This window comes from Centrocercus urophasianus, unplaced genomic scaffold (assembly GCF_019232065.1).
Source record: "Centrocercus urophasianus isolate 14NV4802_14NV808 unplaced genomic scaffold, USGS_Curo_1.0 seq_26, whole genome shotgun sequence".
In the NCBI taxonomy this organism is placed as follows: Eukaryota; Metazoa; Chordata; class Aves; order Galliformes; family Phasianidae; genus Centrocercus; species Centrocercus urophasianus.
The window spans coordinates 10,039,615-10,065,139 of record NW_024884822.1 but is presented as its reverse complement, the minus strand read 5'-3'; the positions used below and the strand labels follow the sequence as shown (position 1 = coordinate 10,065,139).

Sequence of the window (25,525 nt, the reverse complement as noted above, 5' to 3'; positions counted from 1 at the left end):
ACCCAGAAATGACAAAACAGCTGCTTAAATGCTGCATAAGAAATGAGTCACATCTTGCATTTATACAGTTAATGCCTTTTTAGTCATCCTCTGAGTGGTATCCCAAATTTTTGATGTGTTCTTCTGTTTAGTCAGGACCACTTCTGGATTTTAATTCTGTTTTCCACTTAGCTGACAACATCAGATTTAACGAGCATGCTTGTTATTCCAATATTGCAATCAATAGGTAATCTTACAGAGCCTAAAAAGATTCTGGCAAAGCTAATTTTGATACATGACTGGTATGTTTTCATCAAAACATGTCGATTTTGATTACATTTGAGTAAATTCCAATTTGGATATTAGCAATAACAGGACTGTTGCCTACTCATGTTTGCATCACTCAGGGAAGTGATGCATCTCCTCCCTCCTGCCTGCACAGTCATCAATCGTCCCAAAAGAAGCTGATTGTCCTTGATTTTTATCCTGATGCTGCCATAGTTAGTACCTGTTGGTGCTCTCTAAAGTGATTTGTCACCTTTTATACCCATACACAGTTTTTACATTTGTATCCTCAACTTCTCTTGTCCTTAATTCCCCAGATATGCTTGTATTTTTCCATTTGTTGGATATCTCATCTGTCTTCCACAAGCACTTGGAGATGATAGCCCTCAGACTGTCAACAACCTTCTTCCTAGGCCCAACCAATTTATCTTGTGATTTCAAATTTGTTTCTTATTGTACCCTAATTGCTATACTGTGCCCTCCTTGCTGCCTTGCTTGGCATCTTGAGCACTCAGGTAATTTCATGCTGTATTGCAGCTTGCAGCTGTGTGTGTCAAGTGATGAATCATTGCCAGAGGGCATCTCTAGGAGGTACCAACATACCCACCTAGAATTTATCTAGCCTCTAGATTCATCGTTTTAGTATAGATTACTTGATCCTTTCCTGGCCTTGGGTCAGCCTCTTCTCAGTCTAGGGCAGAGGTATGGAGAATAATAGCCATGGGACAGAGTCAAGATGTGTGATGGTCACAATTTCACAACGTATTCAAGGAGTAGAAGCAGACCACTGGGGCAGCTTGCTTGGAGAGAAGTAGTAGACTTTGGAAATGTGACCAGGTGGCATGTATGGTGTACAGAGAAAGTGGGGAATTCTGCCAGTGCAGTGCAGAGGAGTGGTGAAAGAGTGACAGACACTGTCTTGCTGGGTACGTGTACTTGGCACTTCAGCACTGAACTGATGGGAAGTTGATATCCATTATTCTAAACTACTTCTAGGTGCCTAGAACTCCCCTTGTTATAACCTTCAACAGCCAGGTCATGGTGGTATTTATTCCTCACGTGTGTGATGTCTTTAGTCTTCGTACCCCATCACTGATGACTTGTGCTTCTGGAAGATGTTTGAAGACTGAAATTGGGGCATTTGTGCTCATGGCTCTACTTTTTCATTCAGGGTGGGTTAATGCAGCTTGTGTCTGGTCTCAAGGAGTGACTTATTCTTCCTTACAAGGAACTATTCATAAGAATGCTGTAACTGTACACAGTTGACCAGCTACCCCACATTGTGGTATGCAGCAGGACTCCTTGACATTGAGGGCAGTTATTGTATTTACTGCCTTCTGCTCGAGGAGAACGTGGAGATGCAAACAGAACACAAGTACGTCAAATGGTCTGACAGCATGAATGGGGAAACTGGAGGCAGGATGGCTCAAACGTTTCAGAGTAACAGAGGTGATCTCTGGAAGTCTGATTGTGAGAGGAGCATGATTAATTTTGGCATCGATCTATGCATTTTCTATTGCTAGATGCAATGTTCTCCTTGTTTGAACAGCAGTTAAATAACTCCTCGGGAAGAAGAGGCGTGTAAAATGTTGCCTTTTAGTGCTGATGTTTTCAGTTTAGCATAACGCTGTCAAGAAGCATCAATTCTGCCAGGAAGTTGATAAAGAATTTACTTCAAAGCTCCTAAAATATCTGAAAGGAAAACAGTGATTTTCCATTGCTGAAAAACAGCAAAATGGGGTTTTGCTCCATTGCTTCTAATTAAAAAGCCAGATTGAGGCTGATGTTAGCAGTATGAACTAGGAGGCGAAACAACAGTGGATCATCACCTGAGGTAACAGTAATAAACGTGTTCAATTACAAGTAATGCTTTTTATAAACTACAGCTGTCACAATAAGGGTTACAAGTACTGAAGGGTACTGAGTGATGAGCATGGAAGATAAGACAGAAAAATGTGTGCACTTCTCTTAGCTTTATTGGAGTTAGTTGGAATTATTTTGTTCAAGTGATGTTTAAGTATTAAGTTAGCAAGTTGTTTTTCCTGGCAGCAGAAAACATGAAAAATAGTCTCTGAAAATGTCTGCAAGCCTCTCAACGTCTTGGGCTTGTAGTCCTTCTGGTCCTCATACTGATGTCAGTAGCAGGAAAGGTGAAAGAGGTGGATGGGTGACACAGAACCTTTTGAGGAACAGTTTATTCTCTTACTGCAGCAGTGATCTGCTAAGAAGGACAAGTTGGCACTGGGAATTATTTCCTGTAGCACAGCTGGGTGCCACTTGTAGATGTTAGAGCTCCTCCAGTGCTGAGTCTGACTTTCTGGCAGATTACATCACTCCTGGTCAGATTTTGCCTCTTGCATGTTCCTTGTAGGAAAAATTTCTATAACTTATTCATCCCAATGATGGATATAGACTTCTTTTTTCCTATTACCTTCCAAGGGCATCAACTTCTGTAGTGTGCCCTTGAGTTTTACTTCAGTGAGTTTGAGCATGAGCCCAACTTCCACAAGGAGGGGTAACCATCTGATCTCAGCTGTTCTGAAGCCTGCAGGTCTCTCATGCTTTTGGATACCTTGTAATGCTCTGCCTTTTCTTCCAGGCAAAATCCAGATTGCTTCTTTTTATTGGTTTGAGCTATCACTCAGTAAGTTTTCAAACTGCCAAATCTAGCCTCATGTAAATATTTATAATGCATTCTCCTGTCTTAATGGTGGCTCCTGATTGCAAAATGCAAGGCATACTTGTAGCCTTGCTTATGCTCTAGAAAGCATCAAAGAGAGAGATCTGTGCACCATGGTTTCACCTTGGTTTATCTGCCTGATGGAGCACACTTAGACCTCTCTCCTTGGACACACAGTGCATAGATCCTGTCCTGCCCTCACCTTGTGACTTGTTGGAGCTTTAGCAGCCATCTCCCTTCTTTCAGCCATTATACCAGAGTTTCCCAAGGTCTATCCAGAGACATTTCAATTGCAAATTTGTATATTGCAATAGCTCTTTCATCTTCTGCTATTACAAATGCTATAATTTTTGTAAACTGAGCAAAGTCCAATTTGTGGTCATGCATTTACCAGGCCCAACTACTTTGCAGCATGCGTCTTATGTGTAATTTTACATTTGCTGTAAACTCAATACTGTGAGTTTCACTTGTGCAGTATTTGTTGAGGGTGGCACACTACGATGGTTGTGGTATGTTTAATGAGATCAGAATTTCTGCAGCTGCAGTGCATGGTGTGAATCCCTGCTAATATTCAAAATATTTGGAAGTTGTGTTCATCTGAGCAGCCTTTGAATGACCTAATGTTCCTGTAATCTGACCAGCAGCTTATGGTCTGGGTGCAGGGAATACATGGAAATAATGGAATTAACAGCTCTTATATCCTGCATTTTTATTAAATCTTAATGCAGATTAGTCAGGTGTTTCTGCATATGCAGCACAACCCGTAAGTCTATGATAAGCCAGATTTCAGCAGCAGTGCTGTAAAGTATGTCCATACAGGAAATTGCTGCAGCTTGAGTGCCTTCTGCGATTAAATGGAGCGTGGATGTGCGCAGAGGTCTGGAGTCAGCTGTCCATTGATCTCCAAACCAGCTTGTTCATTCTTATTCCTGTGAATAAAATAAGGTTTACTGCATTTTAAACAACCTCTGATAGCACTGAATGCTGCAGAAAACAGCATGCAGCTCTGCAGAGCTTCTTCCAGTAGTTGCAATCCAAAGGGCTCTTGGGGACACACTGCCGTACAGCATATGTGTTGGCTCCCTGGTGTGGAGTTCCCATGAAGCAGGAAGCAAAAGAGAGGTGTTGGGAAGTCTTTAATCTCGTTCTGACTGATGGTTCAGAGATGATTTATCCATCTCCATACCTCACAAACTTGCTGTCAGAGCAGCTCATCACAGCAGTACCTCAGGCAATGTGACTAACAGTTGTTTCCTATCTCAATGGGAGGATAGCCCAGGGAGTAAACTCTTGTTTTTGGAATTTTACAATGTGTTGCTATATGTTAAAACAAGGTCAAAGAGCTGTGCCTGTCGCTTGAGGGGGAAAATGAGGTTTCTGATGCAGCTCAGTGCCCGTGGGAGCTTATCCCACAACTCGGAGCAGATTCCTGAGGCATGCTGCTATGTGGGAAACAGAGCACTTGTGCAGATACCAAGGGCTTTAAATGCTGTAGTGAACGGAAAGGATGAGAAAGAGGTTGCGGGCAAACTAAAGCAATGGGAACTGTTTTGAAGTCTAAAAATAGTTCTGCTGGGTTTTTGGCAGCTGAAAGAATGGCCCGAGACTGAAGTTGCGCTGCATTCTCAGGTGTGCTGGAACCTGGGGAGGAATTCACTGTTTGCACTGACTTTGGGAAGGCACTGTACGTGTGTGTGCCTGGATGGAGTCAGTCAGAGAGCAGGTTTAGAACAGCGAGCGCTGCAGAAGCATCACATTACTTCTAAAGCTGAGTGAAGAACAAGGTGTGAAGTGTTTGGCAGAGATAGGTGGCTGAGCTGGATGTCATATTGCCGTCCTTAGCTGATGTCTTCAGACTTTAATCATTTGATGAGCCAGGATGCTTCTGCAGATAAAAGTTGGTTTGTGCTAAAGGATTTTCAGCAACTGAGGTCAAATAAAACTTAAATGAAGAAATGTAAAGGGGAGGCGTCATTCAGATCAACAAAGTTCTGTCCTAGCACTCCATACAAAAGGCTTTTTGCATTAATAAGCACTGAGTCAGCTGGAACAGGGTAATGCTGAAGCAGTAGGCCATCTTGTCCACCTAAGGCACTGCACACCTGGCCTTCTGCGAGGGAAGCATTACTTCAACAGCTCTGCAAGCAGCTGCCAAGCATCCCTGGGTGTTCTGCAGAAAAGGCTCTGCTCTGTGTCCATGTGCCCCACTTCATTCTGGTGGTTTTGCTCCAGCTGTAGTCCTGGTTCCTGACACAGGATAAGGACTGAACCAAGGGCATGTGCTGCATTCTTCCTTCATGCAGGAGTCGAGCAAGTTATTTCCATGCCCTGAGGTGTGACTGCCTCAAAGAACAGCCCAAGACTGAACATATGAATTTCCATTTTACTGATGATGCTGGTGGGAGAGAAGAGCATGATGGCTAAACTGCGGGATCTTGGCATTATGCAGGGAATCTCTAGGTCTGATTCAGACCTGCTGCTTGGATCTGAGTCACGACACAGCTGTGCAGACATATTTCTCTTTGTCTTTTAAAGCATTTAATCTTTCCCCATGATGTGCCGCCATTTAGTCCTGCGTTGCCTTTTAACGGTTCCTGAAACGTTGAGCGTATGGATTATATTAATGTAGCTCTTAAATTTTTGATGAACTGAAATAGCTTAAGAAATTAACCTTTTGAAAACACTCGAATGGAATGCAGGACAGGCTTTTAGTAGCTTTCTTTTCCTAGTAGTATGCCATCTCCTATTCCAGTAAATGAAGAGCTGTGACTAACCAAGGTCGTGCTTAGCTTCCTGACCTAAAAAGCGTACCTCCAGCTGATGGTTGAGATATTTTTCTTTTTTATGAGAAAATCTCAGTTATTTTCATGCTAGTACAGAGAATGGAGGCTGCACGGTGCTGAGACCAGGTGTTCCTTACTCCAGCTTTGCTGGAACACAATCATGGTAGGCTGCACACAAGGTGCGTGCTCTTCTCTTGCACAGTGCCCCTAGAAGGATGGTCTGCTTTGCCCATATTAATTGCAACTTGCTTCTTCTGTAGCTTTTGCCAGCAGATTGGAAACAGTCGTGTGTTGGCACTGCAAAATGTTTGGAGTGCTGCAGAGAAGAAGGTTTTTTCAGCTGTTGTGAGTAGAGGAGACAGTGCTGAGGAACATCTTAAACGTTATCCCCCTTTTCTTACTCATGTAGTTTAAGGACAACCTTCTGGGAAGTGAGATATTCTCTCTTCTGGCCTTCGGAAGCTAAATGTGCATCAGCTGAGAGGTGGAAATCCCACCTTTGTATGTGTATCCTGCCAACTGTGGTTTGAAATTGCCAGCTGTTGTCAGCAGTGCTTATCGGGGTTACAGTCAAAATTGACCTCTTACAGTGAGTTTGTCTGTTCAGGATTTTCTGACCCAGCTCTAGATAGCCCACAGGCATGTCACTTACCTCTGCCTTTGACTGCAGCTTCCTTTAATAAAGGAATGGCTTAAATTTGCCCTCCCTTTCCCTGTTGTTTTCCTCATCTTCAGCAGCTTGTTGTAGGATGCGACAGTGAGATTTACTCACTGAGGTACTGGGATAAACGAAGAGACCTGAGGTGAAAAAATGCCATCATCTCTGAAGATCGTAGCTCCTTGATTAAAAATAATAATAATAAAAAAAAAAATTAAAAAAGTAACAAGCGACAAAATAAATGTTTGAACAGGGTTTGAAATCTGTACAGCGTTGTGATGAGCTGCGTGCACTTCAGCAAGTCTTTTTTCCTCTAGTATATAAAGCTCTTGGCTTACATCTCCATCTACTCTTCTCTTATTCTGGCTGGAGCCAGGCACACTAAATAGTGATTAAAGGAAAGATTAAAATTCCATTTTTGTTTGGCGTTTGAACGCTGATCGATTCCTTTGGTGGCACGTTAAGTAACAGCATGGTAGGCGACAGAAGGGGCTTATTTACAGCAGTCTGTCTAAATCCATTTCCAATGTATTGCTTAATATGCCTTTCTACTTTAATTCATTTTCACTTTTTGAAAAAACGGAGAGTGAAAGCAGGCAGGAGATTAGTTTAAGATATTGCTGGAGAAGTAATCACTTGTGTGGTAAACAACTTCCAGTTTTGAAGAAAAAGTGAATGTGTTTGAGCTGAAACAGAAGTTATGGGCTTGCTGTAGGACTTAATGGATGAAATTCAATGGCCTGTGCACTCAGATAGCTTTAATAGCTGATTGTAATAAAGCTTTCAGGCTTTGAAATCTCCTTTCTGCTTTGCTGTTAGCAACTGACCACTTCAAAAACAAACAGATTTTTGCAAAATGAGAAGTGAAAGCAGAGCAAAATGGAAAATGGCAAAGTCTGTAGCCTGGCACTTCTGTTTGCTGAGCTGCTTTATATGGACAGAAATACAGATGCTTAATGTCAATTCACCCTCACCGTAAATAACAGATAACCACAATGTTCGAACAACAGCCGTTGAATTTCATAGCAAAAATGTGGTAAGGAGGGGATTGTGCTGATGGGTTTTGGACAAAAGTGCTGAGCCTTCTGCTGTGCAATTCGAATTTATGGGTAATGAGGATAAAAGTGAGAAATGACACAAACTGCAGCACTACAGGTAAGATAAAGCTTTCCACAAATGAGCTGCTTGTTAAATAGTGAAGGCAAAAGTCAGTCCTAGAAACCTGGCTGTGTTTTGCACATTGCTTGGATTTCTCAGTCTAGAGCTTCTGCTGAAAGGATATCATCAAGTTATTTCATTTGCATAAATGAGTCAAATCCCTGCAGCATCCCCGAAGAAAGCCACTAAAAAAGGAAACATTCTGCTCTGTATGTGCTGTGTCTGGATGTCTAGAGCTCAGACGTAAAATAAAGCTTCCAAAAAAGCACCAATGTCAGCAAAGTGCCCATTGTGGCTGCTGGGGGACTTGGAGTTGACGTGCGTGCATTCCCTGTGACAGTGGCATGCTGCTTGTGCTCTTACAGCTGCTCTGCTAAGAGCAGTGACGTGGGCACAGCAGTTGCAGTCCAGGGGATGGCAAATGTTTGTCATTTGCTCTTTTTTCAGTAGTCTGTTTAAGTTTATTTAGTTCTGTGTGATTTTAGCAAGAGATGCTACGTTAACCACAACTGCTTCAAGTACATGTTCCCTTCAGGGCTGCTCTGATGGTGAGTGCTGGGAGGTCTACTGGAGCAAAGACACAGGCATTCATCACTGCAGGCTTCTCGAGTCCCGTGTTTTAATAATGACTTGCCAAACCAATGTGTTAGAAGTTTGCTTACCAGTGATACTGATGAAAGAAATATTCTAAATCCATAGCACTTAGCTGAGTTGTATTGCATTTAGAGCAGCACTTCTCAATTGGATTGATTCATGCTACTTGTCTGCCCAAGGCCAAAACAGCTCCAGAACACAGCCAGTCTGCCTGACCATCTGCAGTATGTCTGTCCTGAAAGGTTTAAAAGGTACTCATGGAAAGATATGCTGGTACAAAGATTAGTGTTGTTTACGTGTGTGACTCTTCTGTCTGGCATCACAGGTACAGGGCAGGAAGGCTGTATGCACCAGAGGCTGAAGAGCAGGAGATGAGGCATGCTGTGTAGATCACTTTTACTTCCCTGGTGCTGATATGTAGAACTGTCAGTCCTGTAAGTCAGTAGGGAGAGCCCAGTAATGGTCTCTGTGCAGGACTTAGGGATAAATAACTCATAATCTGTCTCTCGTGCAAAATAAGAGGCCAAGCTCTCACAGAATGGCCGTGCGCTGAGGATTATTTAGTGGGGATGAAAAATTAGAAACGGCTCTGGTGGACCAGACAAATGGATTGCTGAACTGTTGCAGGACAGCTGCTTCATTGAGCTGAAAATTTGATATGCTTTATACCAAAAAGAACCAGGCTGCCTCTCCTCCTGGCATGCTGCTCTGTCACGGTTGTCACCCAGACCTGCTCACAATCGCTAGTGTTAGCCAGCATTCATTGCTTCTGGGAATATGGGGTTGGAGCACCTTGAGCTCTGAACAAGAGGCAGTGGCTTTATGTTGCACTAGGGGAGGTTCAGGTTAGGCGTTAGGAAAAACCTCTTGTCCAGCAGAGTGGTGATGCAGTGACACAGGCTGATCAGGGAGGTGGTGGAGTCGCTGTCTCTGGAGGTGTTCAACAACTGTAGAGATGTGGCATTGAGGGATGTGGTTATGGGCATAGTAGAGGTGGATTGGGGTTGGTCTTGGTGATCTTAGTGATGTTTTCCAATCTTAGTGATTCTGTTATCAGAAGAGGAAGTTTGCTTTGCTCTCCCCTTGTTCATCACGTGACACAAATAGAAGTTCCTTAATAGTTGTTGACATTGAGAAGTAGCTGAGTGACTCCTTGTTGGCTGAGTGCCCCTCAGCTCTCCTGCAGGGGAACTAAATCTGAATTGCAGACAGCAGGAAGGGGAATACTCTGAGTCTCTGTATTAATTAATTGGTATGTGTAGCTGAGTGTCTGCTTTCATGAATGAAACTTGACTTCTGCCAGGTCTGCAAAATGTCTTGCCAGATAAGTTGAGCAACTGACTATAAATCATCATATGATCCTACATTGAAAAAAATCTAGATTTTAAGTCTCTTGCATGGAAAATAAAATACCAAGTAAGTTCTAATAGTTCATAGGGCGTCTCTCAATCAGATCGAGCTCTGTTACTCATAGAGCTCTCATTTATTACCCTTAGTCTGATGATACCATCAGCACAGCTCATACTGTTGGTGCACTTCCTCTGCTAAGAATTACTGCCCATAAAGAAGTACCCAGAACAGAGCAGACACCTGTGTTCAGCCCCTGTAGTTTATGCTGAAATCTTACCGTAAACCTGTCTTCACTGGTGGTTTTGTAAGCTAATACACAGAGTGCTGAGCTGGAGTGGAAGAAGTGCTAGCAACCATGGGAAGGGGTGCTCCTATGGGGATGATCCATTAAGCCTTCACAGCAGGGCTCCTCAGAGCTCAGCAGTCAGACTGCAGTGAGGTGAGCTCTGTGTGTCTGAAGCCTTACACCTTGAAACAGAAAGATGTCCAGACACCCTACTTTCTCATGAGAAACTTAGACATAGAAGTAGTTTGCAATTTAACTCTGAAAGCAAATGAAATCTCTGCATTAAATGCCAAAGACATCTGATAGCCCTGCAAGGTTACTGTGCCAACTGCTGCTTGGACGGATGGTGGTTTAGTTGGATTGATCTGTTAGAGGGAGGCCTGCATCCTCGTGCATGTGAGCAGTGCCTGGCTCTCGCTTTTTCCTTCTGGGAAGTTGTAATGTGTGGAGCTTACTTTGCAGTTCCAGAGTATTTTAAAGGTAAAAAAAAAAACCAAACACAAAAACCCAACAGTTTTATGTAACTACTTCCTCAGAAAAGATGCTACAAATGACTTGTATCTGTACTTAGCAGCATATTGTAATGTAATTGAAAACCCATTCTTAGAGATTTTCTTTTTTTAGCCTTAAACTCTATTCAACATGCATATAATTCCCTTGGTTTGGGATGTCTGTTTTAGAGAGAGATTGTGATTTTTCTTTCCACACAATCGTCTGCTTGATTCTGAATTCACCCCATTTTTCATTTGCCAACTCGTTCCCAAAACACCCATTGCTTTTGAATTTCAGGAACAACATCATGAAAAGAGCAGCTCTAATTGCTTTTAGCTCAGGCTCATGCCTCGTGTAAAATTTGCTTTTAAGTTGAGCAGCAAGAGTCCTAATAAATGACCTTTTAAATCTTATTTTGATTTTATTCAGGTATAGTCGTGTGCTCATTAATAATGATCCTGCAATAGGTCACCCATTAAAGCTTTATTGTTAATTAAATAGGAAGTAAGATGTATTAGATGTTTTCGGAATGAAAATGGGAGTTTTTAATAGATTCTCTGATTAAGAATACTGGTCTGCATACATGATAGTGCACCAGAAAAAAAAACACCTGCTTAACAGCTATAGATAAAGTACTGTTCTGAGGCATGCAAAGCTTGCTTTCTCCATCTTCCCATTTGGGTTAAAAATGATTTGCTTCAAGTCTGACCTCAAGGGAGATCCATAGTTTCCCCTTACAGGAAGGGAGAGGCTGTTAATAGAAGGGTTTCGTTGGTTTTTGTGGTTTTGTAATATATCCAGTCTTCTCTTTAAAAGGCACTGCACATGAGACAAAAGAAAGACCTTTACTTGGGGGACGGACAAAGGAAAAAGGACTGGCATAATAAGGAAGCTATAAGGAGGGACCTTGAGCGCGTGGGTATGTAAGATCACTGTAAATATTTTAATACAAATCATAAATTAATTGGATTTTATTTGCTAGACTGAGTGCGGATTGGTATGTTGAACTACAGAGTTGAGATGATGTTGGCATGATGCAGCAGTTATTGTTGGTTAATCTCAGTTAAAGCCTTCTCCACCAACTCCAAAATAATCATTATGAGGTGAAAGGATGTTAGTAACATCTTGGCATTTTTAGAATAAGTGCAGAATTGATTTTTAAAAGCTGACTAAAAATCATGGGATTCCAAACCTGGGATATTCAGAAGAGAAAAGGGGTGAGGAAAATGCTGTAGATCATAACATTCAACTTTTATTCTGTAATTCTGGATTTTATCTTCTACCTTATAAAAGGGTCCATTTTGTATGTTACATCCTTACACTGATGTCTGCAAGGGCTCTGCCTCCTCTGTACAAGAGCTCAGCTTTGTTAAATACACACATCCATCTGTGCTGGAAAAAAAAAAAGCAACACTGATGAGGTATTTAAACCATATGTATTCTTCCTGCTGTGGAAAAAAAAAAAAATACTCAGAAGATCCTTCCTGGCGTTGCTGTAGCCCCTTCATCTGTTTCTGTTCCCAGAAGGAAGACTTTAACTTGTACGGTTTTGCACAGCTGAGGTTAACCCAGTGCTGAATATGGCATACAGCACAAAACTAAGGGAGAAATTTTCAAAGGGCTCTAAGATAACTGCTGTCCTTTTGATGCACGGGTTAGCCTATAGCCTGTTAAGTGCCAATTAATAGTAACAGTGTGTGTTTACTTTGTCTGTCTATAGGAAATGGAGAACAGGGAAAACCTTACCCGATGACAGATGCAGAGCGAGTGGACCAGGCATACAGGGAAAATGGCTTTAATATCTTCGTGAGCGATAAAATTTCTCTGAATCGTTCCCTTCCAGACATCAGACATCCAAAGTGAGTATACAGTTTGCATTTCCAGAGGTGAAAGTTTACAAGCCCTAATTTACCATGTCTGCAGTGTGCTGGGCTTTTATGTAGTTTTGTTTGTCCGACACAAGCCTTTCACAGCCAGGGTGCTCTTGGCACTGCTGTCTCATTCATAAAGAACAGTAATTGCAGTGGGAAATGGAGGTGACAAATCGGTTAAAAAATAGTAAAAATAAATAAAAATCACAGAATCACAGAGTTGTAGGGGTTGGAAGGGACTTCTAGAGACCATTGAGAGCAGGCCCGTAAAGCAGATGAGATCTCTTACAATTCCAAAATACTAAACGTTACCAAAAACTTGCAGCCCTGCACTGAAGGAACCTTGAACTTAAGTAGGATGCATCTACTTCCATGTTCATCTCTTCTAACATGACAGCTTAGTTCCTGAGTCTACTGACATGGCCAACAATTTTTAGCAACTAATAAGATAGAACTGTTTCTCTCTGCAGCAGAAACTGATGTAGATGTCTGACTTGTTTGACAAATGCCCTAAATGTAGTTGGATGATGGCTTTGTCAGTAAACTCTGTGTGGTTCTTACGTTTGCCAGTAGCTGGAAATAACCATGAAATTTTTAGGAGCAAAACAAGACCTGAGTAGCTCTACTCAACTACCAGTGAAGAAAGGACGTTAATTTTTGTACATATTTTCCTCATAAAACTTAATCAGAGTTTGTATAAAGCAGTTCTAGTTGAATAGTGACCTTTGAGATCACCTGTTTAATCCTTGTTGATGCGAAGCTGAGATGTATTTTAAACTGTGCACACTTTTTAATCAGAAAGCCTCGTTAGATGTGTGGATGAAAGCTAGTTTTGAATTCAGCAACCTGAATTCGACATCTGCTTTACTCATGAAGTACCATTTCCAAAAATAAGGTTTTAAAATTCATTAGGGCATTCAAGAGATCACCTCTTCAGCTGTCACAGTGAACCAAGCAAATCCTGCAGCTTGACCTTTCTCAATGCATGCCCACAGACCGGAGCAGCAAGCATAACTCCATGAACGCTTCAGGCACGCAGCTGAAATGTTCAAACATACGGATTGATCAGATGAAGATGCTTTTGGTCAGCTTATATTCAAATTCTGGGAAATAGTTTGAGATTGCTAACCTAAGCTGTGCCTGGCTGCCATTTAAGGGGGCTGCCATGGTTCTGAGGATTTAAGCTGTAGACAGTGCAGTATTTCCTCACCTGAAGATTAATAAATTAATTAATGTTCCCCAGTGCTTCACAGAGTTGCTGATTCCTCATTGCTAATTCTGCTGTTAAAACTTTTTTAAAATCTGAAACTTCTGACTGTAGTCCCCAGTTAAAATTAATAAGTGAAGTGTCTGAGTCACCAACAACTTAAGCTGTGATTAATGACACTGCTGCAGCTGGTTCTGCTTGATGTTTGACACATCCTTTCCCCCAGTGTGGTGAGTTATAATTGCAGAGGTCTCAAGATGAGGATAAACAGCATGTATGTAATGGATGCTAGGATTAGCTGGGCAGGGAATGGGGTTGCATTTAATGGAGATCTGCAGTAAAGGAATTCACAGCTGAGAAGGTCTGTTTATTCCCTGCCCATTAAAAAAAGATACACTTGAAACGTTTTGTTTCATATTATTTGGGAGCTTGATGAGGGCAATTTATTATGAAGTTTAGCTGAGGTAAAGTCCATAAAGAACGCTATAGAAAGACACGAGCTGTGCTGCAGAGCACTTATTTTACCTTCCTTTTTATGTTTGGTAGGAAAAAATGGAAACTTTGAAGTTCAGAAATGTGCCTGCAGATAGAGGAGAGTATAAGCACAAGGTGAACTGGGGCAATAATGTTTCCCTTCAGTGCCTTTGGGGTTTTTAATATTCAGTACTAATTTTGCAGGTTTTGTAAAAACAGTTGTGGATATGATAGCTTGAGAGAAACTCTTTAATAGTTAAACTGAATAGATAAAGTTTCTGCTTGCTAAAGTTGGAGAATGAGAATTGCAGTTTAGGAAGGGTTAGAAGAGAACTGGGGGACCTTGTTTCATGTTGTCACAAAATTATAGCTAGCAGCTACCTCCGAAGAAGGTTGATTGCATTGCCAGGGGCTGGATGAAAGCAGTCCATGCAGCTTTATTTTGCATACTGAATCTGTGCATTGCAGCCGTAGCCTGCAAGCTCTTGGCAGCTCCCCAAGACAATTCATTAGACCCATAATAAGCTACTGTCCTTTCATGCAGGCATCACAGTCGCTTCCTGTAACCACAGATTTACTGAGTTTGTGTAACATAGGTGTATCCTTCTCCATTCCCTGGGAAAGGCACCCAGGAGAAAGCTTCCACTGCCAGAGCTGCTTTTGTTCCTATCTGCCCTTCCTGGAATGGGGAGGGGATTGCCTGCATGCAAGTGCTCTGCTGTGCGTGTGCTAGAAGCCTGGTCTGCAAAGCTGTAGTGTATGCTGTGCAGCAGGCAGTACTGTGGCAGGGCAGGGAATAGAGCTTGGCCTCCCTTTTCTGCTAGCCACCATGCTAGCATTACCATTTAAGTGCTAAAAATCTCAGTATGTGCTCTCAGCACTATCTGTTTTGCACTGAACATGTGGGGTAATTTTAACTGCAGTTGTTCATCAAATGGCCTTGTACCTCACCTGTTCAGCAAAGTTCAAACTCCACTCTGAGGGCCACACCTGCAGGAAAATAAACTCTGCACTTAATGCTGTTGTCTGGATGTTTTTCATGAGGCTATCTTGAAAACACACCCACAGGATGAGGCAGCATTGTTCCTATTTCAGTGTTAAGGGAGACTAATGGTCTGGGGCAGTGCCCATAAAGCCCAGGGGTCTGTGGGGACCCTTAAGACTTGAATCTCTGGCCCTATCCAAATCCTGCAGTGCTTTGGATTCAAAGGCCAACTTTCTTGCTTTGATTTGCTAATGCTGAGTATCAAATTAGAACTGCTAAAACAAGACTGGCTACTTAAAAAAAATAGCATTTGAATAATTTACCCAGGATGACAAAGGAAGCCTTGTGTAGAAGTTGGAGATCGATCTGTTGCTGAGGGAAGTAGGTTTATTTATCGAGCAGTTCTTTTCTTGTGATTATCCTGTCTCTTCCGTCTATTGTTCATAATGTTTTCTATTTCTACAGCTCTTTAGGGAAGGTGCTGTTAGACAAGATCCTTACTTTCTTTACGTTCCATTTGAAATTTTTGGATGATGGCTATATGTGTGATTAGAATTATTTACTTCCCTGAAATCTGGGATTAAGTATGTTAAACCTATGTATTAAGAGAGCTTAAAACAGACGCATTCAACTTCTGGAATGACTTCAGAAAATCCTCTTCCTAATGATCTTGGAGGTGTGAGAACTGGAAAAAGAAGTATTGCAGAATGCTGTACCTTAGGCTATAATGGGAATTTCCTTTAAAAGAAGTTTCAGTACTTAACAGATCTCTTTGACTTTCTGAATTGCTAAATATCACTTACTGGCCATTAAAAGTCACTATTTCATAAGGAATGGGTTTTTTTTTGGCAAGGCAAACTGGAACAGGTCAACTTTGTCTCGAAGAAGTCCTTTTTCAGGCACCCTGCATCGTTCTGGGGAATAGAGGATGAACTGAGTTGCCTGATGGTGATTAATATGGAAGTGCTAGTGTTTTTTGGCACTGCCTCCTGACCTTATTCTGTATCCAGCTGCAAGAATAAGCTGTACCTGGAGAAGCTGCCAAACACCAGTGTGATAATCCCATTCCACAATGAAGGATGGTCCTCCCTGCTCCGGACAGTGCACAGCGTTCTGAACCGCTCCCCTCCTGAGCTGATAGCAGAGATAGTGCTGGTGGATGACTTCAGTGACAGAGGTATGACAATTTGCATGTAACATCTCCATCTATTATTATCTGCCTATGCTTATCTGCCAAAGGGATCAATGAACTTGCAATTATTTGTGTGCTTAAGGTAACTGAGTGATTTCTTCCTTGCCAACAGTGGAGCTCAGGTAAATCTTGCTCCGATATAACTGAAAGTCCAAAAGTTCAGCAAAAAAAATCATGTCTCAAGTTCAGTTTGCACTGTTTTAACTCCTGGCATGGGCTGTCCTGCATTTTGGACAATATGGAGGAACCAGACAATTAAGCAAGCAAATCAGAAACAAGGACTGAAGGGAAACAGCTCACTCCTCAGATCTTGCACTTTCTTCTAGACTCAGAAAATGAAAGAAGCCTGGATAAGAGGTCTCTACCTTGGACTATCTGAGATTCCTGGCTTTTTTTCCCTGAATACTGTGCCTCTGGAAAGTAAATCTGCAGCATCCAAAGCCTTGACTGCTTTCCCTTGCTGACATACAGTGCGAAACAGGGAGAGTACTGTCAAGAAAAGAGCATTTGTTTTGGATTGGATTCAGTGTGAACACATATCATCTCTGGCATGAGAAATTACCATAAATGGAAGAACCATTGTTAATTGTCATAGCAGTGTATACATGTCATTGCTGGATGTATTTAATCTGCAGTAGAAAGGCAAGATATCTTTTTTTTTCTGAACCATTTATGTGCTGCGTGATTTAAATTAAATTAATTTATATATTAAAGCAAAACACATGCAGTGTGCACTCCTGCTGAAGAGGGGGAAAAAAGCAATCGAACAGGAGGAATGAATGTCTGTCCTGTAGACAATGCTGTGTTGAGAGCACATGGAATTTGGAAGCCCTGTGAAGCAGCTGGTCCTCCTGTGTTAAAGAGGGTACAGTGATTTTTAGAGGATTACGATCAGATCCAGCAAATCTGTTTTCTCCATTAAAATTACTACGACTGTTTAGATTCTTTACAGACTGCAGGGCTTGAGTCCTGCTCCTGAGATTATGCAACTAATCAAAAAGAACTCTCTATAGGAACACTAAAGGATACAGCTTCAAAGTTTGGACATGTAGGAAATTCCTAAAATGAGCTTGGAAACAAGCTAGTGAGTATTTTGTGTTCTGACCTATATTGACTGTGAAATAAGCACTACCTGATAGCTACAGTATTTGTTCTAAAGTATATCTCTAATTAGTTTGCAAGTAAGGCATGCTGATTTGAACAAATCAATCAGTTATATGAATTAAGTATTTCTTCAGAGGATTTTCAAACTACGCTGGGGGAAGAATACCCTCCCAACAAGGTCTCTTTATTGCTACTTGGTCTAGTAGCAAATTAGTAAAGCTCATGCTGTAACCACAGCAGAGTTGTACAAACACATTTGTTATGGGACGAGTGGAAGTAGTGAAATCTGTTTTCCTGTGCATCTGTTTTCCTTGTTCTCTAGAAGTGCCCATCTGACCAGCTGACAGAGCACTTCTCTGGCTCTCTTGTTTCTCTCCCCATCAGACTGCACACGTGCTGTTTGTCCAGCTTGCCTTTGCTCTGTTCCACCTGCCTCTGCTAGCTCCTCTCCATCAGTCATCCATCTTTCATACAAAGAAATGGCTGAGATTAATTTGTGCAGCAGCTATTTACAGATGGGTACAAAAGACTGCTGGTGTTGGACAGTGAGGTGAATTGTAAAGGGAAGAGAACGAGACACAGACAGCATGCTAATAAAAACCTTTCTGAAACCAATGTTTTCCTGCTAGCTCAGTTGATCTAGCCATGTTGGGACAATTACTGGTTAGGATGAAACATTTTTCCTTCCCTGCTGTCAGTCTGTATCTGCACTGTGGCATTTCCTGCTGGCTGCTTCTCCTTTTCCAGCAGGCAGTGTTCTCCCCTAGCTGCACCGGTGTTGCTTTCCCACATTCCTCCTGGAGTTTAAATAGCTCCTCAGTCTTCAAGAGGCGAGAGTGCTAAATCCTAAATGCATTACCTTGATTTGAAAGCTTGCTGGTTATAAATTTGTTTTTAATTTATCCATGGTAAGTGTTTCAAAAAACATAATCACCTTTCTTTAACCCAGGGCCTGAGAATAGATAATTTAACACCTCAAACTGAACTGCTCCAGGAAATCTTTTACTTCACATATTGTGTATTTGAGGAAGGCCACATTCTTGGATTTGGACTGTTAGACCACCATTCTGGTTATTTATCTCCTGATTAAATTGGGCAGAGAATAAAGACCACATCTCTGAGCAGATGATACCATCACTGCTGTGCCACAGAATCGGTGAGCAGTTAATAGTGAGGAGAGATTTCTCAGTTTTCTTTGAAAATCTCAAATGGTTGCTCTGCTGCATTGTCTGCAGAGCGGAATGCTGTGCTTCTCTTTCAGTTGGTTTTCCCACAGATTTGTGACAGTCTTTGTTCAAAAATTACAGAACCGTTGTTGAGCACGGTGATAGCTAGGAGCCTGATGGAGATCAGAGAGGCAATAGTAAGAACAGTAAATGTCAGCTTCTTCCCAAAGAGATCAGTAAACAGTCATAATGAACTCCAGTGAATAGCCGAAAATGAAAAGAAAAAAAAACCTTAATCATTTTTTTATCGAGAGTTTACCCCAACAAGATGAAATATCTGGTGCTCTGTGCTGTACCTCCTGGTGCCCTTTCACTTGAGGGCTGTATAAAGAGACCTAGCACCTTAATAACTCTTTAAAAGACTAACCCCCAAAAACCTGGCTATCTCCAGCTAGGAAACCATATTCTTCTCACTGGCATTTCTCTTGTGCTCGGCTGTGTTGGGTTAAACACACTGGATTTTGCGCTGGATTTTGCCCAGCTGCCCTTGAGGCCCTGCTGATGGTGTTTCTCTCCTGTTCCGCTGTTGCAGAGCAGTGTTGTGTTGTGCAGTGCTGTGTTGTACCACACTGGACTGTGTAGTACCAGTCCATCAGCATCTTTCATCTATGCATCTGATCAGCTCTCAAACATGGGGGATATTTCACCAGAAGAGTAAAGAGGACTTAACTAATAATAGCTACAGAACAGATATGGAAACCTGACTTCTAAGCACATGATTTTGACTGATGTTACTTTTGTAAGGTTTTTTTTTATCAGTTTTCAAGCAAGAAATTTTTGGTTTGGTTATGAAGAGAGTTGAGAAGTCAGCTAATAAAGTGACAGGAGAGTGAAGATGGATTTCTGGGTTAGTTGGTGGATGCTGTGTTCTGCAGCATACCTGAAAGGCAGCTGCACAGCTTTCATTACTGGAGTTCTTGGGCAGATGAATCATCTTCTGGAAGTGTCAACAACCATTTATTTCTTGATTTGCTTGAGACACAACTCTGCGACTTTTAACAATAAACATTTTTCAGCCAGAAGACGGCCCTGATGACAGCAAATCTTAACAGCAAGCAAAAAAGCTTACCCAATTGTGTTTTTGAAATATTTCCTTTGCTTGCTGTTTGAGAAAGCTGAATGTGCTGGAGCAACTTGCTGTATGGCATTATTTTTGGATGTCTCTTACACAGTGATCAAAATCTGGTCTTATTTCAAACTTAAAGCTGAATCCCATATCAGCCACGTTGCTCTGGGAAGGTCTGGCTGTCTGTGGGATCAGTCTAATGATGGTTGATGATGGTCTTAGTGGCCTTTTCCAACCTTAACGATGCTACGGTTCTATGATTCTGATGCAGTGCTGCAGTGGCACCCAGCCTGCTTTGAGCAGCAAGCCATTTCTGTCTCCAGCAGTTCTTTAGCACCTGACTCTTGTTAGGTTAGACAGACCCTTGTCTTCGTAATCTGGCTGGGTTGGTTCAATAAGAAGCTGCTTTCTAGCGTGTGCCGTTGGTCACAACAGAGGAAATGTTCTGGGTGTATTTCTACTTTCTCCTATTAGTCTCTGATATGAATTTAGCATTCCCAACAAGGCTGCTATAATAGCATGTACTTTTCTTCCACACAAACTTTGTGGGGACATAAGGAGTTCATTCTTCTGACCATAAGCATTTCAAAGCAATGGGGAGGTTTAAATGTGGAAAAGAGTACGGGTTATATTGAACAGAGGGAGGCACCAATTCAGTAGCTATTTTTGGAGAGGAAGAATGAGCCTGCCTGACATTGTCTGCCTCTTTCTGCATCCTGCTGAGAACTGCTAAAGACCCACGGACTGACCTCAGCTGGTTCAGGATGCACCCTTCTGGATAAGTAGAAATCAGAAATGCAATACGTATAAATTATGACTAGAATTCTTGATCATAAAAATGGTTAGCTGTGGCAGTCCTATGTGGATTTGTGGCTTCGCGTTTCATTTCTAAAACTATTCTTTAGTGTTGAGCTCAGTTAAATGAAGGCTTTTCATATGCTGGCTTGCAGGGTACTAATTATATCCCTCTGAGCTTGTTGTTACCAGAATTGCTCGAAGTAAACTAAAATGCTTTTTGTATGTATATCGGCATTCTCCTGGGGATTGTCAGATGTGAAACTTGTTTGATTTTGATTATTTAATTATAATGCTGTTGAGTGGTGTGTGAGTTCCATTGTATCATAGCAATGGGAGGAGGGAAAGAGAAGTTGAAATGCAGGTCAGTTTGTATCGACTCTAGCCTTTTATTATTGCTAGTGGGCAATGAATACCAGGCAGGCAGTTTGTGATGCTTCAGGGGCTGCTTCAGTTCCTAGGTGAACAATCTGAATCTATGGTTGTGAGAAATCAAGCTGTTCATCTCAAGTGTCTGCCTTGTGCAAAATGGGTTGTTGATCTCCCATCTAATCCTTGCAGCTTGCAAATGTAGAGTTGCCCTTGTCTCTCACTACATGAATGAACAGCCTTCAGCAAAAAGAACAAAGGGCAGAGGATGGCGAATTTTGTCTTTGCAGGATTCTTGTCTAAATGTTCTTCTGCTTTGCACCTGATACATATTTAGTAGCTCTCTGCTGCACAAGAACGTCAGCTATAACACTACCACTGGGTGAAAGGCTGAAGTGAAACCGTCCTCTCTTGTGACTGTTTTGAAGAGGTGGCTTTGAGATGGAAGCTAGACTGGGACACTTACAGAATCGCAGAGTAGTTGAGGTTGGAAACAACACCTGGAGATCATCTCATCTGCCTCCCTGGTACTCACCTGCAGCAGATTGTTCAAGCTCTTAGGTTTCGAAAATCTCCAGGGTAAGAGACTCTATAATCTCTTTGGGGAACCTCTTCTACTGTTCAGTTGATCTTATGGTAGCTTTGTGGGGGGAAAAAAAACAACTAAGAATAAGAAGCCACAAGCATCAGGTTGGAAATCTTATTTAAGCAGTATCTGTATTTCCTGTCTTCCAGTTTGTGCCCAAGGTCTCCCAGGTCTTTTTCTACAAAGCTGCTTTCCAGTCCCTGGTCAGCACACGAGGTTACTCCTCCCCGTGTATGGGAATTGGCATTTCAGTTTGTTGAACTTCATGGGCTTGCTGTTTGCAGTTTCTCTAGCCTGTCAAAATTTCTTTGAGTGGTGCATCGGCCATGCCTCCCAAGTTTGTATCACCTGCAAAACCTCACAGGCTTCGTACAGTTCTTTTATTGAGGTCATGGATGAAGATGTTCAGTGAAGATAAATGAATGATGATATTTCATCCATTTGTCCACTAGGACATTGTGAAAGGCAACACTGAAAGTAATATGCCTTTTTTATAGGTAAGAAAATCTCCAAAGTGAGGGAACCCAAATGTGTTGGTAGAGTAGACCTACCAGAATGGGCTGCTCAAACACATTATATGCCCATGTGCCCCAGCTGCCTTCTTGAGTCACCAAAAGGCACAACAGGGGAGCCTAGCATCTCCGAGAATTGATGACGTGGTCTGCATTAGTATGATTATTTGGTACAAGCTGACTTTCCTTTAACATTAAAGCAGTCGTGTTTGTACCTTTTCACCCTTTGTAGCAATTGAAAATCTGAAATTATTCGAGTCATCCTCCCTGTGTGCTGGGAGGTGGTGACAATTGCTGAATGTCAGTTACAAGAAGCATCTTGGCGTGTACTTGGGGTTAGCTATGAGTAGAAGACAATCTGCACACCACACAGGTGGTTCAGAAGTGCTTTGAATATATCTTATTTTACGGTCTAGCTTGACACAAATCAGCGATTGTGACTAAGTGCTTAAATTTCATATGCATCACATTCTTCTATTTGGTTATTTGCATATTGCCTGACAGCTCGTTCTTACTCATTTTTAAGGCTGCTTTTGTATAAATGACAGTGTTTTAGAACAAGTGTTGTCCCTTGTTGAAGGATGAGAACTGCACATCAGTCATCTCTAAGGCACACATTATATGCAAAGTACTGTGTTGATACAGCAGTGATGTTGAATGTGGCAGCACTGAAAATACTGCAGTCTCCAAACATCAGGATTGCTCTGGAAGTGTTAACTGAGCTCTGGGCTGTCTGCCTCACAGCACTGTACGTGTGTGTACTGTGGCAATGCAGAAAGGCTTAACATCCTCCTTGCAGTAAATAGTCAAAATCTGCTCCTGGGACTGAAAGGCAGTAACAATTTCAGCTGAATTTAATGTGTGTAATGCAGAATGACAGTGATGTTTTCAAAATCAACCTTCGGACTTCAGGTTTAAAAAAAAAGAGAAAGGAAAAACAGCGCTGTGTTTTAGGAGGTAGCGTGCACATGTAGACATATTTAATTTTGAGAACATTTTCTTTATAAGCAGGACGCATGGGGTGTTATTTTCCCCTGGGAGGTCATTTGGGAGGTTCCAGGTTACAGTTTTGTCTTTCTTCCACCGCTGCCCTGTTTCCTTTGGCTTTATTTTTTGAAAACAGATTAGAAGTCCTGGATGTCTTTGTTCATCCATTTTTTATTTTTCTGTCCCATCTTACTTGCTTTTTGCTTAGTTGTAGGTTTTATTTCAGCAGGACTTTATGCAATAAGTATTAGAACTGCAGTTTTACATTGGGAAGACTCCTCTAGGTGCTGTGAGTCTGGAATGCAGCCTGTGGGCACTGCTTCTTGGCTCTGGAAAGCAGCACAAGACTTCTAGAGCTTCCAGTAATGGTGTCCAAGGAGTGTTTTCTGTTGGCAGCACCATCTATTTTTACCTCTAGCAAAATCTATTTCCATTCTGTCCTTTCCACTTGTAGGGTTGCTGTCCCACACTTTTCTTCAGCTTGCTTGAAAGTTTACCACTGGGAGTTCGGGTGCTTATCTGTTCCCCGAGTGCCAGAGGCAGGCACAGCCAAATCTCCTTTTTCCCTTTTACAGATAAATCCCTGTGACTTTTTAAATCTCTCCTCATATTGCAGCTCGAGTAATTCTGGGGGAAGCCATGTGGGATAATCCGAATGGAAAAACAAATGTGGGTAAGGCTACTTGGCTGAGCCACATGCTGGTCTGAAGGGCATGAGTCACTAAGCACAGCGTATTGAAAGGAACAGGCAAGGGGTGATTAATGTGTCATTTGCTGCAGCATCAGGTATGTAGCAAATACAACTCTTGTTCCATTAACCATATCTGCCAGGCTTTAATTGAAAGAAATCATGCTCTTAGCATCTGAAATAAAAGAATGGGTTTAAAACCTGAATTCTTCTTGATCTTTAAATGGAACAGGAAAGGATTTATGCAGCTAAAGAGATTATCTTTTCATCTTTAGGCACATGCATTGTAAAAGTCTTTTTTTTCCCTCTTAAATGCATGAAAGTGCATCTGGTGAGTACATCTCTGAAATAGTGACTGTGCTTAGGACAAAGTGGTGACAGTTTTTCTTACTGAATTTTGAATATGATTCTTTTAAAGCTTTTAACCTTCAAGTATTGAGGGGGAGGCGGGGAACAACAAACTTTTCTTAGGCAACTGATTTCCCACAAGCTTTTCTTAAGTGATTCGTTGAAGTTAAGTAGAAGTTGTGATTACCTATAGTCTCAAACAACTTATGAAAGGATTATTTTTGTAAATTAAGTTCTCGCCCTTAGCATTCACTGCAGATCATCTCAGATTTGCTTAGTTTTTCATAACGGCTTTGAAAATGGCTGTCAGTGAGAATCTCCCCTTGGGTGTGTGGTGGCAGGTTGGTCTTTGTAAGTGTAGAGACTTGGAAGTCTGAGGAAAAATGTACTTCATTCTTTCATTGGAATAGAAGGTTTATCACAAATCTGCTCAGCTTCTTGCTGATGCTCGTTGTGTGAGCATGGTCACTTGTCCTGTGGTTTAACAGCAGTGCAGAGCATCACAGTGTAAGCAGCCATGGCCAAGTTCTAAGGCTGTCACTGATACCTGTATGATTTTTCCAGGTAGGATATGACTTGAGTTTGTGGATAGCACTCATTGAGATAGTGGCAAAAACATTAAAAGAGAAAGAGGATTTGGGCTCCTGAGTGGTTGTGACCCACAGCCTGCATGTGATGTTTGTAACCAAAACTGCTGTGAATTAGAGCTACCACTGCAGAGCAGTTGTACCACTGCAGTGAGTCTGTGGGCTACACAGTATTCTATTTGATGGTGGGCACCAAGAGGAGTGGCATTAAGCCTGGTGCAGATGGCCAAATTTTGCTAATGAAAAAAAAAAAAAGAGTAATTTTGATTCTCTACTTCTGGCCATGTATTGTGGCTGTGCAATACATCAGATGTGCTGAGTAACAGCTTTCTTTGGATTCATAGTGAGATGTGGATGGGATTCAGTTTTCTAATTTTTTCATATTTGAATAATCATTTTTAATATTGTTAAGCACCATTTCTGTTCTTGTGTGTAACTTCATAAAGGGCTATAAAAAAAACTGTGGTGTTCATTAAGCAGTAGCTGGAGAGTATTGAAAGCGTATTCTCTAGAGTTGTAAAGAACTTGAGAGCCCCTTGTAGTTGTTTCCTTGAGCTTTTTAAGAGGCAGCCTAAATTAACTAACTAGTTTACTTTTCATCTTGTATTTATTGCTTTGAGATCAGTTGCTGCTGCTGAAGGATCCTTCTGGAAAGAAGATGAGGTAGATTGAAAGGGTCCAGTTGAGTGTGACCTCTTTGTGAGCTAATTATTGTTAGTGAAGGATGTCTGGTAAACTGAAGTTTAGAAAAAAAATAATTGAGGAGCAGGCTTTCCATTACAGCTCATTAAATAAGTCTAACTGCACTGCTCAGTGATACAAAACCCTGCGTGTGTAGTTTGCTGTTGGAAGTTTGCAGGAAAACAGATTTAACTCTCTTCTCCTCACCTTGAAGTATGTCTTGGAGTTTGTGTCCTCGTCTGCTAGGAGTCAAAAATATCTAGATATGTCAGCAGCAGTGCAGATCAGCATTTTAATGCTTTACAGCTGCTTCTCCACAGGAGTTGATCAGAAATGTGATTCAAACACCCTCTGCCAGTGCTCGTATGTGATGTCTACTATTGGTAATCGTGGTTTCTGCTACTGAAGTGTGCATTTTGGGTGTGTTGACAAAGCAGCTGTTCTGATACAGGGACTTTGGTAAAAGGGGAAACTTCTGCACTTTGAGAAAACTGGAAAATAGTGCTTTTGTAATTTAGAAATGAAAGTGGGTAGTCTGAAACATATTGTTCTACATAGCTTCAGTTGCAGTGTTGTGTTTTC

General features: G+C 41.6%; 1 protein-coding gene across 1 annotated transcript in view; it reads left to right on the top strand.

Annotated features, from left to right (window-relative positions):
- The window catches only part of GALNT10 (polypeptide N-acetylgalactosaminyltransferase 10), an 82,143-nt gene that overhangs the window by 29,074 nt on the left and 27,544 nt on the right, over nt 1–25,525 (top strand). Inside the window, exons 2-4 of the mRNA XM_042826352.1 lie at nt 11,082–11,184; nt 11,986–12,124; nt 15,813–15,979. Coding sequence (XP_042682286.1) covers nt 11,082–11,184; nt 11,986–12,124; nt 15,813–15,979 — 409 coding nt within the window. The remainder of the gene's footprint in view (nt 1–11,081; nt 11,185–11,985; nt 12,125–15,812; nt 15,980–25,525) is intronic.